This window comes from Alligator mississippiensis, chromosome 4 (genome assembly GCF_030867095.1).
Source record: "Alligator mississippiensis isolate rAllMis1 chromosome 4, rAllMis1, whole genome shotgun sequence".
NCBI lineage: Eukaryota > Metazoa > Chordata > Crocodylia > Alligatoridae > Alligator > Alligator mississippiensis.
This window is the reverse complement of record NC_081827.1, coordinates 164426062-164439870: the sequence shown is the minus strand read 5'-3', so window position 1 is coordinate 164439870 and position 13809 is coordinate 164426062. Positions and strand designations below refer to the sequence as shown.

At 57.7% G+C, this 13809-nt stretch overlaps 1 protein-coding gene across 2 annotated transcripts in view; it reads left to right on the top strand.

The window, feature by feature from the left end:
* The window catches only part of RARA (retinoic acid receptor alpha), a 92512-nt gene that overhangs the window by 16668 nt on the left and 62035 nt on the right, over positions 1 to 13809 (top strand). For both annotated transcript variants that reach the window (XM_014604740.3, XM_006270780.4), the window contains exon 2: positions 12775 to 13299. In XM_014604740.3, the coding sequence (XP_014460226.1) occupies positions 13122 to 13299 (178 nt within the window). In that variant the 5' untranslated portion in view covers positions 12775 to 13121. The remainder of the gene's footprint in view (positions 1 to 12774; positions 13300 to 13809) is intronic.

The following is a 13809-nucleotide window of genomic DNA, read 5'->3' as shown; positions in this document are numbered from 1 at the left end:
GTGCATCCCACCTGCCTGCTGCGGCTGGCTCTTCCTTGGGCAGCCGTGATTCCCAGCGGTGAATTATTGTATCGTTCACGCTTGGCTGCAGCCTTGCAGGCAGCTACACTGCCCAGTGCTGAGGAACAGCATTGCTGTGCAGCCCGGAGTTGTGTGCACAAGGTGGGGGAGGGAGGAATCCGGTGTCCAGGCCCCCACTTCATGTTCATTGCTGGGACGCTGGAGCTGCTTGGTGCCTACGTGCCACTTCAGCCCCTTCAAACCTCTCCCTGTGGGTCAGGCCTCCTGCCAGGCCAACCCTGGCCTCCCTTGGATCTGGGTCAGTGCCTGGAGAAGTGGCAACCCAGGAGTGGGGGTGGGAGTCTGTCTGTCTGTCTGTCTGTCTGTCCATCTGTCTGTCCTGTGCAAAGTGCCTTGCCAGGAGGTTTCTTGCGGCTGGGACTTGGCCTGAGCTCCATGGCCTTGTTTTCTGTGCAGCTTGGAATGCAGCTTTGGATTCCAGGAAGTGTCGATTCCCAGCCAGCCCCTGCTGGGGGAAACTGGAGGAAAAGACTCCTGCAGCCCAGGACAGACCGTTTTGGGGATTGGCGGGGGGGAATTGCTGGCCAGGATGCGCCAGTTCCCTGCAGAACCTTCCCTGATCGTGTCTGAATGTTTCTTACCAAGGGATCTCGTGGGTAAATCGAGGTGCCCTAGGACTCCTGGGTTCTGTTTCCAGCTGTAGGAGGGGAGTAGGTGCAGTGGGGAGAGGAGAGGGTCTGGGAGTTGGGATTCCAAACTTATACCCTGACTGCTTGTGAGTCCTGTGACTGTGGTCTACCTCACTCTCTCCCTGGTTATGGGCATTGCTAGGCTGGGCTCAAAACCCCCTCTAAAGTGGCCCCTGGTTGGAGTCACCTGAGCAGGCAAAAGGAGATCATGTCTCCTGCCCTGTTGCTCTGCCCTGCCCTGCCCTGCAGCCCCCAGTGCTATTATGGAAGGTGATGCCCAGCTTGGCCAAGGGGAAGGGATAAAAGGGAGGGGCACAATGTGTTTGTTTTCCCTAATGAGCCCTCATGCCAACTCTTGCTCTTGGTGCCAGGGATATAAATCCAGAGGGACCTGGCTGACCCCAGAGGGGTTGTCCTGTGGGAGCCTGGCCAGGGTAGGGGAGCTGCCCGTGTGTTTACATTGTCTGTGTCAAACCTGACACAGGATGGAGCTGGTTGAGCAGTGACCACTGGGCTCCAGGAATGGCTATGCTGGAGGTGCTGTGGTCAGGGTTGCAGCCCTCTCCCAGCTTGGCTATGCTGCCTATAGGGCAAGGAGAAGCAGAGGCTCCTGCACACGGTGCTTGCAGATGGTGGCACCTTGGGACTGGTGGCCCAATGGCTGTAGCAGCCCAGCCCAGTAAGAGGGTGTGTGGAAGAGGGTGCAGCCATGCAGGTGAAGGGGACATTGTTCTGTGCTTTGGGGACAGGGCTGGAGTGATGCCACCATGTTGCCAGTGTTGGGGGAGCTGCAGGGTTTCAGTTCCCACCCCAAGAGGGCTGGCTGTTTTGGTGCTTGCATGCTTATACTGCTCCTAAAAGAGCCTGTTTGTCTTGGGGCTCTGTGAATGGCTCCTGGTCCCAAGAGTCTCTGCTCCTCCCCAGGGCCAGCTGCTTTCAGGGAAGACTTGGACCAGTGGGCACATGCCTTTGGGCTGCCCTCCTGCCTATGCTCTTTGCTCCACTGGGCATGTACCCTGAGCTAGGTGCCCTATAGCATCAGGGAGAAAATGGCTCCTCTATCCCCTCCCAGAGCTATGTTGGTAATGTGACATGGGGCTTGATAGCCTAGCTTCATGGATGGCATGGGCCATGTATGTGTGTGAACCTGTGGGCAAATGCTTAACCCTTGGTATTCTGTCCTGTCTAGCTGGCTTTACAAACAGGTGTTCCAGGGTTCTGGTATTGGTAGTACATAGGAGCATGGTGTGTAGCCAGGCAGGGAGTCATGGCATTTGTGGCTATACATAGGTGCGTTGGGGGGGGGGGAGGAGGGGAGGGGGAGGCTTTGCTTTGCCTTCCGCTGATGCTGCTGTGGGAGAGGCAGGCTTCTCTCCTTCTGCTTGCACAGCCTGCAGCCACCTCACTGGGGCTGCATGCCAGAGCGAAGGGAGTTCAGAACTCATCTTCTGGACCCTACCAGTGGGCTGGGCAATGGCTATCCTGCTTGGGTTGTGAACCTCTACTGCAAGACCTCTCTGCCCAGTGGCTGGTGGCTCTGCTAGGGTTCATGGGAAGCAGCTCTCCCTCCATCTGCTGGGCTACATCTCTGCCTCCAGCTCTATATGCCAAGGACATGGCAGGGGTAACTAGTCTCCATTGCTTAACTTGCAGGGGTTTTCAAAGAGCTGCGGAGGCTGCAGAGGCCAGATTGGAAGGGGCCATAGAGAGCTCCTGCAGCTCCCTTGCTCCTGTCCAGTGATGGCCCCAGGAGAGGAAATGGGGCCCTGGGGGTGCCCAGCTGCCTGCGGCACATAGCTAGATAGTGCACACAGGAAATCCTGAGGATCAGACCTGGTACGCAAAGGGGAGAGTGTGGACTGGGCTGCAGGTCAGGGAAGAGGCAGGTTTATGAGCATGGCAGAGCTCGCTCCTTTGCCTAGTGTGGGGATGCAGCTGCTTCTGGGGTGGTGCATGGCAATTTAGAGCAATGTGACGCTGTCTCCCTGAGGGTCTGGCCAGGCCAGGCAGATGGCTTCCACTCCCCCCAGCCCAACTCTTGGATGGTGCAGGCTGCTGGATTGGTGCAGTGGGTCCCCCTGGGTGGCAAGAGTTTGGGTGTCTGGGCTGCTTGCTGTCTCCTGGAGTCAGCTTGTGATCTCAGCTAGGTGTTTGGCTTGCTTCTCAGTATCTGAGCCCCCTGCTTCTCTTAGCTTGCCTCATGTGGGAGCAAAGGCCCAGAGAGGCAAAGGTACTAGCCTGTGGTCGTTCAGGGAACCAGTGGTAAAGCAGGGAAATGACCCCAGGTCCCCTGAATTTTAGGTTGGTGTCCTGAACTCAGGGCTGGCCCTCCACCCCCCTGAGGGCTTTTGTGGTGCTGGGGTTTCCCAAGGTTTAAACAGCAGCACCTGCAGAGTGTGGGGGCCCTGGCAGCTCAATCCCATGCTGCTGTCTAGGCAGATGGGGCTGGCTCCAAGGTAAAGGCTGGTGGGTGAAGGGCTGGAGGGGCTGCCCTTGACCACCAAACTTCAAAGCTGTCTGGGGGGGATGAGGTCCAAGGTGAGGCCTATGGCAGAGTTGGGCATTGCATGCCTGATGAGGAGCTGGTGCCCTGGTTCCTGCTCACTGTGCTGCCCCAGGGCTGGCCACTCCCTGCCCCCTATGCCTCACCCATGACCTTGTCAACCCTGGGAAGTTTTGTCTGGTATGAACTGGCTGCCCTGCATCCTGGCCTCATTATCCCTGTTACTGCAGCTCCTTGGTGCTCATCTGAGAGTGGGCAGTGCCCTGAAGCCAGGGTGATTCACAGCTGGGGCTGGCTTGCCCAGGTGAACCGGGTCAGATGGGTGAGGGAACCCTGTTGCCAGTTTCAATGGCTCAAGGTTTGGGGCAGCCCTCAACCTAGGCACCCCTGCCAGCCAAGCCTGTGGAGGGGAATAGGGGGATGCTCTGAATACTTCTGCACCTCTCTGGCATCTGTCCCATGGTCCTCTTACCTGGCTCTTGTTCTCTCTCTCTCTCTCCATCGAGAGACACCAGGCCTCTCTTCTCGATAGCTCCTACTTCCCATCCCTTCATCACAAAGTCAGAACATCTTCATTAATGATGATGTGGACACTGGGATCAGAAGCGGACTGGCCAAGTTTACTGATGACACCAAACTTTGGGGCAAAGCATCCACACCAGAAGACAGGCGGGTGATCCTGGCTGACTTGGACAGACTCAGCAAGTGGGTGGACGAGAATCTGATGGTGTTCAACGTCGATAAATGCAAGGTTCTCCACCTTGGGAAGAAAAACCCGCAGCATCCTTATAGGCTCGGCAGTGCTACGCTGGCTAGCACTATGGAAGAAAGAGACTTGTGGTCAACGATGACCCCCAAGATGAACATGAGCCTGCAATGCGATGCTGCGGCTAGTAAAGCAACCAAAACGCTGGCTTGCATCCATAGATGCTTCTCAAGCAAATCCCGGGACATCATTCTCCCCTTGTTCTCGGCCTTGGTGAGGCCGCAGCTGGAGTACTGCGTCCAGTTTTGGGCTCCACAATTCAAAAAGGATGTGGAGAAGCTTGAGAGAGTCCAGAGAAGAGCCACGCACATGATCAGAGGTCAGGGAAGCAGACCCTAAGATGACAGGCTGAGCCATGGGACTCTTTAGCCTGGAAAAGTGCAGGCTCAGGGGTGATCTGATGGCCACCTACAAGTTTATCAGGGGTGACCACCAGTATCTAGGGGAATGTTTGTTCACCAGAGCGCCCCAAGGGATGACGACTAGGTCGAACGGTCATAAACTACTACAAGACCGTTTCAGGCTGGACATAAGGAAGAATTTCTTTACTGTCCGAGCCCCCAAGGTCTGGAACAGCCTGCCACCGGAGGTTGTTCAAGCGCCTTCATTGAACACCTTCAAGATGAAACTGGATGCTTATCTTGCTGGGATCCTATGACCCCAGCTGACGTCTTGCCCTTTGGGCAGGGGGCTGGACTCGATGATCTTCCGAGGTCCCTTCCAGCCCTAATGTCTATGAAATCTATGAAATCACCACTACTGAAGCCTCGTACTCTCACTGTGCAGCCGCTGTCTCCGTTTCTTACCCGGGGGGGGGGGGGGGGGGGGTTTGCACAGTTTGTGCTGGAGGCTGAAGGGGGGTTAATTGCACAGATCTGGCTTCTGGATGGGTGCTTGGGGCTGGACCAGGTTCTGTGCTGGCCCTAGTAGTGAAATGCAGACACTTGATGGGCTTATTTCACCCCTCCTGCACCAGTAGCATTCTGACAGCTTTGCACTTCAACCTTCAGTGGAGACTTTTCCTATTGCTCTAGTTGCATGTGGGGAAGGACTTAAGTCCTATGTTTGGGGACTTGCATATTTGAGACAGTTGCCTGGTGCAGTGAGCTGCAGCATTGCAGGGTCCTGAGAGCAGAAAGGCTGTAGAGTAGTAGAGGAATCTTAAGAGAGACATCCCAGGCCCTGAGCTTCCAGACTTGATGTGCTGGCACCCACATGGTCCTTGGTTGTGGCAGAATCTGCTATAGTGAGGTTGTTTGGGCCTAAAGGTGCTTGATCTCAGAAGCAGTTTGGTCTGCCCAGCCTCTGGCTGGTTCGTGAAGCTAAGCAAGGTCAGGCGGGCTCAGTGCTGGGATGGGAGAGCTGGTAAAAGAGAAGGGTGGTATTGGCAGTAGTGTGGGTGGTACTCTCCTCTAGTTAAGTCCCAGCCAGCATGTGTGGAGGGGGCACTTTGTCAGCGCACTTCAGGTGTTGAAAAGCCCTTGGTTTGTGTCTCCCTTTCTCTTCAGCCCCATGGTGTTCACTTGGTGTCTGTGAGCTGGCTGCCCTGTGTTGCTGGTTCCAGGGCAGGTGATCCTAATCCTCTTTCTGTGCCATGTGCTGTTAAGCAGCTGCTTTGTTTCTCCCCAGAGGTGGCCACACCTTAGTGTTTGTGATCCCTTTGCTTTCACCTTGCCAGAAACCTTGGAGGATTGGTGTGTCAGTGGAATGAGCGGGGCCAGAGAAGGTGCGCCGTGTACTCGCGTGGGAGGGGGTGTGACCAGGACACCTGGGTTCCATTCCCAGGTCTGTCATAGGCAAGCCCTTTCCCATCTGGTGCCTCAGATTCCTGTGCAGGCAGCTCTGAATAACCCAGGACCTTCACCTCCCCTGAGGTCCCCAGTCTTTTTTGGCAGAGGCTTTCTTAGCTTGTGCTGGCTCCAGTGGTCGTATCTGGGGGGGGTTGTGGGGGGTGTGTAAGCTGGAGTTGGGGTTGGGCTGGCCTCCAGTCCCAGACTGTTATGCTTTCCTTGGGGGTGTGGGAGGGTGTGTAGGCTTGGGGGCCCTGGAGTGGAAGGCTTGCCACCTTGTGGCTGGAGCCTGTCTGCGTGTCCGTCTGTCCGTTCCTGGCAAACCTTACTTGTGTTGCTCTCTCCCAGGCCCGTTGCACGTTCGGGGGCGTTAACAGGGTTGAGTAATCGGGCTCCGACTGAGCCTGGCTTGACGCCCAGGGAGCACTTGGCACTAGAAAATATAAACAGTTCTTCCCACTCCCCCTTCCTAGCTCCCTTGGCTGGAGCAGCCTGTGCTGCTTGAACCAGAGGCTGGGGCCTGTCTGTCAGGAACAACAGCAGCCATAGCCCTGGTGGGTGGGGGAGCCTTGTAGTGCCAGGGCTGGAGCCAAGCCTGGGTGCCCAGGCCCAGAGCAGCATGTGCTAACTACTGCTGGCATTGATGGGTGCGGGGTGGGTGCTGCTAGGACTTAAAATAGCCCCAGTGCCTGGGCACAACGGCTGGGCTTCTGCAACAGTGGTGAGCAGATGCCAATGAAAGTTGGGACGTCATCACCGTCCCAAGAAAGTTGGGAGAGGTACCACTAGCATAAAGGAGGCATGTATTGCCTGCTCCAGCCACTGCCTTCCCACCTGGGTCTGTTCAGGGCCTCCTGCTTGCTTGTCCACTCTGCCCAGAGGAGAGAACAGAGCTCCTTGGGATGTCTGGGTCACTCCTTGAGGATTCAGTGTGGTGAAAGCAATTCTTCTGTTGGTGGCAGTCGCATCCCTTGTCTAACCCCTGGATGTCTGGGCTATGGCCTCCCTTACTGGTTGCTATCTGCCTTGTTTGGCACGCATTGCCAAAGCCATGTCTTTGTGTGAACCTGCCTTTTCTTTTTGGGAGAGGCAAGTTGATGGTGCCCTGGACTGTGGGCAGGGGCTTGTGCATTTGGGAGATCGCCAGGAACAGGAATAATTTCTAAGCCCAGTGTTGCTCCCCTTGACATGTGGTGGTCTCCTGCTCTCTCCTCCCCCCCCACACACACACACACACTTTACTTCCTGTCCTGAACTGCTGTGGCATAGCTCTTTGCTACCTTGTTCCACCCAGTGGGGACAGTATGGCAGCACTGATGGAAAGAAATTTGGGAGCCAGTGACACAGGATCTAGGAAGCCATTGCTTTCTGTCTGGGAATGCAAGGGAGGGGCTGGCACGGCACAGGTGACCCCTGCCTTGGCACTGGCCATTGGCCTGCAGGGCCCCACGTTTACTGCTAGTGCGGCTGGCTCAGGGTTGGGGGGGTGGGGGGGTCTGGGCAGTGGGACACCTGGGGCCCTGAATCCTAGCAGTCTGGGGTGCTGGGGGTATGTGGCAGCAAGTTGCAGCAGCATGGGGCTCTCTCCCTGGAGTGATTTATGAGGGGCGGGGGGAAGAGAAGCAGTGTGAAGGGGCTCCCTCTGCTTGCCTTGTGCCCCAGCCCCATCCCTGTGGGTAGCTGCCCCTCCCGACCCTGGCTCATTTGTCTGGAGGGGAGAAGCCGCCTGTCAGCTCCTGTCAGAGGAGTGTGATAAAGTGTGGAGTGGTAATTACCCTCCCCAAACCCAGACAGGGTGGGGGAGCCAAGAAGAAAAATAGTGGGGGGGAGGGATTGGGGGAGCGGCTGGGGCCTGCCTCCCACCTCCGGCTCCCTGCCTTGGGGGAGTTGGGGGAAGCTCCATGGGAGGTCCTCTGTGCTCCTCTCCGTGGGAATGGGTGTTTTTGGAAAGTGCAGCTAGCTCTGGGTTGGAGGCTGATAGGCAGCGTAGGCTGCCTGATCTGTAGCATGTACTAGAAGACTGAGGCTTGTTTTGAATGGAACGGTGCCTTGGAGGAGGTCTGACATGGAGCATGCCCCCCATTTGTGTAGAGTGGTCATTTTGGTGCCCCCCTCTTGGTGCTGGCAGAGCTGGGGTTAGAAATGGAGCTGCAGCATTGGCCAAAGTGGGATCAGGATCAGCTGCATGGGGTGGCTGCTTGTGGGGGGGGACATGACACGACTAGCTGTTTGCGGGGTGAGGGTAGGCATGTTGCACTACACCCTACTGGCTCTGGGGTCTGAAGGAACATGGGAAGATAGGGCAGCCGGGCCCCAGGGTTTCCAGGGCCCTGTGGCCCCTTTCTGTTCTGCATGGTGACTCTTTGAAGCATTTCTAGCTCATGTTAGGGCTGAGGAGGCTTTTGTCTGTGACATCTTGGGGCCTTGGTGCGTGGGGACTGGACATGACTTTCCCTGCTGGCATCAGCTCCTGGGCTGAACTACCCCTCTCACTGTTGGCCCTGGGTCTGAACATGTGCCTTCTTCCAGCCTGGGTGCCTGGGCCAGTACCCTCTCTTGGGGGGGAGAGGGGGAGGGGGGCAACCCCTTTGCTATGGCACCCTTTCTGTGGGGCCTTTACCTTGGAGTAGATCCTGGGATGGGCAGGAAGGAGCCTCTGCTCCGGAGCAGGGAGCCTGGTGCAGTTTGGGACTGGAGGTGTCTGGGCCCAGGCAGGGCCTCAGCCCTTCCCTGGCCTCAGGTGTTGAGCTGGGGTCTCCCCGTCCCCACACCTGCCCCTTTATCGCTCCTATCCGGGCCAGGCCAGCCTCCCGGGGCAGGCGCAGGGTGGGCAGGGCTGTACCCGCCCTGGCCCATCCCTAGGAGCTCGCCAGGCAGCCCAGCCTCGTTCCTCTGGATCCTTTTCCGCCTCCACGGGGCTGGGAGCCAGCGCTGTCCTCTCGGCAAATAAACATCCCCCTGGCTGGGCCCTGCGCCAGCAGCTTAAATAAACAGCCCGGGCTGGAATTGTGAAACCCCGGCCCCCTGCTCCTGCTCTGCTGCGACCTGCCCACCCCCACATTGTCTCTGCTGGGGCCTGCTCCCCCCTCCCTGTCCTGGGCCAGCATGTGTGGAAGGCCTGGGTTGGGGGACAAGGGGGGTGGGGGCTGGCACCTGGCCTGGATGAGAGTGTAGAAGAGCTGGGAGAGGGTTCCTTGTACCCTGCCCTCCCCAGGAGTTGTAATAGCAGCACAAGGAGTGTGTTCAAGCTCCTTGCTGCGTCCCTAAATTGATCATTAGGGCAAGGTAGCTGGGGGCCAGCAGCAGATTCCTGGGGAGAGGAAGGGCAGGGGCACAGGGTAGGGCCTGGGACATGGGCCTTGCCCTGAAGGGGTGTTGTCCCCTGGTGTGCCTTTGCTGAGCTGGAGGGCTGCATTGGCTCTGCCCAGCCAGGGTGTATTGTCCTTGGGCTGATGGCGCAGCACCTCTGTTTCAGGCTGTCTCCCTCCCCAGCCTGATTGTATCCTGCTGTGCTGCCCTGCTCCTGCCTCACAGCTGGCCCTTGGGGATGGGGAAGGCTGGCCCTGGCCCTCAAAGGCGAAGAACTGATGGGGGCGCTACTCACCTGGGAGCCCTCACACTTGGTGCACACGTGATCACCAGTCACCTGTGGAGTAGAGATGATGGCTGGTCACTAACCCACCCAGGGCTCTGGTGAGCCTGCAGTGGGGGGCAGGGTTAGGGACAGAGTTGTGAAGGGAGCCTGGGGTTTGGGTGCAGGGGGCCACTAGCTAGGACTGAGGGGCCTCTTGGGGCTGGGGCATATCTGTGCTGGACCAGCATCTTCAAGCCTGTTCTCCCAGATTTCCAGGCCTCACGGCTTTGGATCTGCCTACCACCCATACAATGTGGTCAGGCTGGGCACTGAAGTGGCATGATGCTGCAGTCTGCCCCTGCTCAGCTTCTTGCGGCTTTGACACCGAGAGGTTTCTTTGGCTTGGCTGAAGACACTGTACTCATTTGACCTCTTCTCACTGTGCTGATTGGGGCTGCTGGAAATAGGCATCCTGGCCAGTGAAATGTGTCTCCCCATGCTAGGGAGGGCAGCGGCTGGCAAAACAAAACATGCCCAGGCCCCAGGCAGAGCTGGGTGGGCCAGTGAACACAGTGCCCATCAGGATCCCAATTGGGGTGGGGGGGAACCTCTGCCCTTGGCACAGGTGTGGCACATAGCAAGTGAGTGGGTAACCCATCAGCCCAGCAGGGGTGTGTGTGCACGGCATAGCAAATGAATTGGCACAGGGGGGAACTGCCTAATGGACAGACTTTGTTTCTGCATCAGCTGTCTGGTCTCCTTGCTAGTGCCCCCTCCAGAGGGTCCTGGAGAGCCCCTGTCATGTGCTAGGCTGGTATTACCTGCTGTGGCCAGGAAGGAGTTTTCCAGCTCTACTGCTTGCCCTGGTGTCTCTAGCTGCCACTGGCCCCCTGTGGAGATTGGGCTATTGCAGGATGCTGAGATATTTGACCTTTTTCCTCCTCTCCCAGAACTGTGGGGCAGGGTGGGACTGGGACCCTGATTCCCAACAGGGCAGGGTGGCTGATGCAGGAGGAGGTTTGGCTGGGTAAGTGGTACATCTCCCCTGCATGCAGTTCATTCTCCCAGGGCTTCCCTCTCCAGGGAGGGGTACGGGCATGAGCTGATTTCTTTCAGGTCAAAGCCCTGCCATCAATCCCTTACTCAGAGAGCTGTCTCTTGTCCATGCTGGTGCCAAGATTGAGCTCCTGAGGCTGCCAGGACTTGCTGTACAGAGCATGGAATGGGCAAGTGCATGTGACTAATGGCAAGATGCCCCGTGTCCTGTCGTCGTGTCCCTCCGCCCCCCAAGGGCTGTGTGGTGCCAATGCTGGTTGGCTTTGCTGTGGGCATGCCTGGGGTTGGCTTAATGAAAAGGTTACCTGCACTGGAAGGACTTCAGCTTAGCAAAGGCAGAAGGAGAAGACTGGGCAAGATGTCTCCTTCCCAAGTCAAGGCTGGTGGTAGGTAATTGCATTTTGAGATCCCTGTGTCCATTGGCTCCAACCTGGCTCTGTGATTGGGGGCTTCTGCCCAAATTAATTCTGAAAGTTGATACCCCTATGGAGGCTGCCAGGATCTTGGGCTGGGATCCAGGGCTTTGGGCCATCTCCCCTCACTAAGCCTTCAGGTGTAGGGATGCTGCCATCCCTAGATCCTTTATAGGAGCAGGGTCTGGGGAAAAAAAAAAAAGAGGGTATGGGTAGCACCCTGCCAGTGCTGAGCATTGCATGGGATGGAGGGACTACTGCCATTTCACCTGGTGTGGTCAGGAACCATTGCCAGGCTCCCCAGCCACTGCTTGTATGGCTGCTCCTGGCAAAGATGCCAGACATGGCATTGGTTGGCATTGGGAGGGCAGGAGAGACGGGCACCTTATGAAGTGGGCCAGAGACTTGGAGGAGGTCAGAGCACTCTAGGGATTTAGTCACCTTCCCAGGGTTGATGCACGCACTATTCCCACTGCTGCTGCCCATGTAGGCTGTCAGATGGCTGGCATCCATCAGGGTAGTGCTGAGGGCTGGGTTCAAGGTGCCCCTAGGAACAAGTTGAAGAGTGGGGTCCCTATGCTCTTCATGCAAGGGGAGCCTTGGGCCACAGTGCCTGCAGGGCTGGCAGTGGGTGTGTTGGAGGCTTGGGTAATGCCCCTTGTCCTGAAAGGGTTAAAGAGGCCCAAGGCAGAAGCATTCAGTGGGGAGCAGTGAGAGAAAGTGGGAGCTGGGTTTTGTGTAGTGAGGCAGTCCTGGGACTGGCTGAGCACGTGCTAGCAGGAGGCACGGCAGTGTGCCAGCGAACTGATGCCCACAGGCATCGGGCCTGGCCCACACAGCACAGTTGTGAGGTGTTTCAGGGCTGTGGGGGCACAGGGCCTGTCACTCCTACCACAGCCCCTACTAGCCCAGCTCCATACAGCCCTATTGGTTCTTGGCAAGGCGGGTCGCAGGTTTGCAGTGCTCGCACCTGGCTGACGGCCTGTTCCCTGAGTCTGCTGCCTACGCGTCTTCTTGTCCCGTTAATCCACAGATTAAAAGCCTGGGGGAGGTTCTGGTCCTGCTGGCTTTGGCTCTGGCTTTAGCAAGTTTGGGGATTAGCCACCCCCTAATCGGGCAGCACTGACTCCATGGGCAGTAACCACTCCAGGGGATCCTGGCATCCCTGTGCTGCCCTGGGAGCAGGAGAGTGCATGTGGTAAATGATAAGGTTCCCTGTGGCTTTGCTATGCTGTGCTGCTGCCAGCCTTCGTCCACCCCCTCACCGCAGCAAGTTGTGAGGGGCTTTGCGTGTGTGTGTGTGCATGCATGCATGCCTGGGGGCACTAGTCTTCCCTTCCTGGCCCCATTCAGCTGCCTTGATCCAAAGAGCCTGGCCCATCGTTTCAGGTGGTGCCTGTGTCAAAACTCCAGCTACTGCTTGCTGCTAACCCAGTTCTGGGTCAGAGGGGGCCCCAGGGGGCCAGTGGCAGGGAGGTGCATGAAACCCCTTACAGCCACCTCACATGGAGACTCCTGGTGGCAATCCCTGGGACTTGCCCACTGCAGCCTGTCCTGGCAGCTGCTGGCACTCGGACCTGCTGGGCTTCATGGCATATTGTGTTATGGTAGAGCCTTGCAGCCCCATTGCACTAGGCATGGCATAGGCACCAGTGAGATGGGGCTTGCCCTGAAAAGGCCCCATGTCACCTAGACCAGGCACTGCCCCTGCTGAGAGACCAGGCTCTGGTATGTGCCAGGGATGCTGTGTGCTTAGCACTTTCCTTACCATAGGTGCAAGGTTGTGTGGGGTCAGCCTGAACTCCTGGCCCAATGTGTGCGCGACTCCTGCTTGGTGCTGATATTACACACTCAAGTGGTGTTTTGCCGCAGGCACTGTTCCTGTGCTGGCTTCTGGCTGGAGACTCCTCCTGCAGTGCCCAATTGTTAACAACCCCTGTCTTGTCTCTCTCCCCATTGCAGGCCTTGTACAAGCAGCTGCTGGAACCACTGAGTGGACATCACCTGCCAGCCCTTGAATCATTGCCCACTGGAGCCAGCAGTTCCTGGGACCTGCCTGCAGTTCTGAAGGAGGCCCGTTCAGAAGCATCGGCAAGGACAGTGCTGTGGGTGCCCGTGGCCAGAGTCTGGGCCCAGCGGATGCTGGGTTAGCCCCTGAGCAGGGCAAGGAGGCCCCATAACCCAAACTGTGCTCCACACAGCTCCCATGCACCTGCCCGGGCCTCGGTAAAGCCTTTGCCTTCCGGGCTTCCCACATGTGACTTCTGCTCCGGGATTGTGCGTTCCCAGTGCCAGAGGGCCCCCACACCATGGCCAGCAACAGCAGCTCCTGTCCCACCCCTGGGGGCGGGCACCTCAATGGGTACCCTATGCCCCACTACGCCTTCTTCTTCCCGCACATGATTGGTGGGCTCTCACCGCCAGGCGCGCTGGCAGGCATCCAGCACCAGCTCCCTGTGAGTGGATACAGCACCCCCTCGCCAGCCAGTAAGTCCTCACCCATCATCACAATGTTGCTTGGGAAGCTGGGCTGAGGTGGATCAGCTGATGGCTGTAGCCTGCCTGCTCTGGTGTGGGCGAGCTCTGGAGCTTCCTCTGCATTGGCAAAGGTGCCAGCAGGCTGCAGATGGCAGTGCTTGTGGCTGGAGTAGTGAGGTCATGCAGGGAGGGGCTGGGAGCTCAGACTCCTGGGTTCTGCTCCTTCTGGAACAAGCAGTTAGATCTGGAGGATGACATGCAGCCAGGACTCCTGGGTCCGGTTGGCTCTGCTGCTGATGCACCATGTACCTCACTTTCCCTGTAGGGAGCAGTTGGAATCGCCCTTTCCCATAAAGTGCTTTGGTAGCTGTGGGACGGATGGGGGTGGGGGGTTTCTGTGCTGGGAGAGAGTGGCCCTGTTGCTCTGCCCCCATTGTCCTAACTTTTGCTTTTTGGGGGACGGGAAATGACTGTGTTTAGAAACAGGAAGTGCCGGCTGGCGGGGCTCCAGGCTGGGGC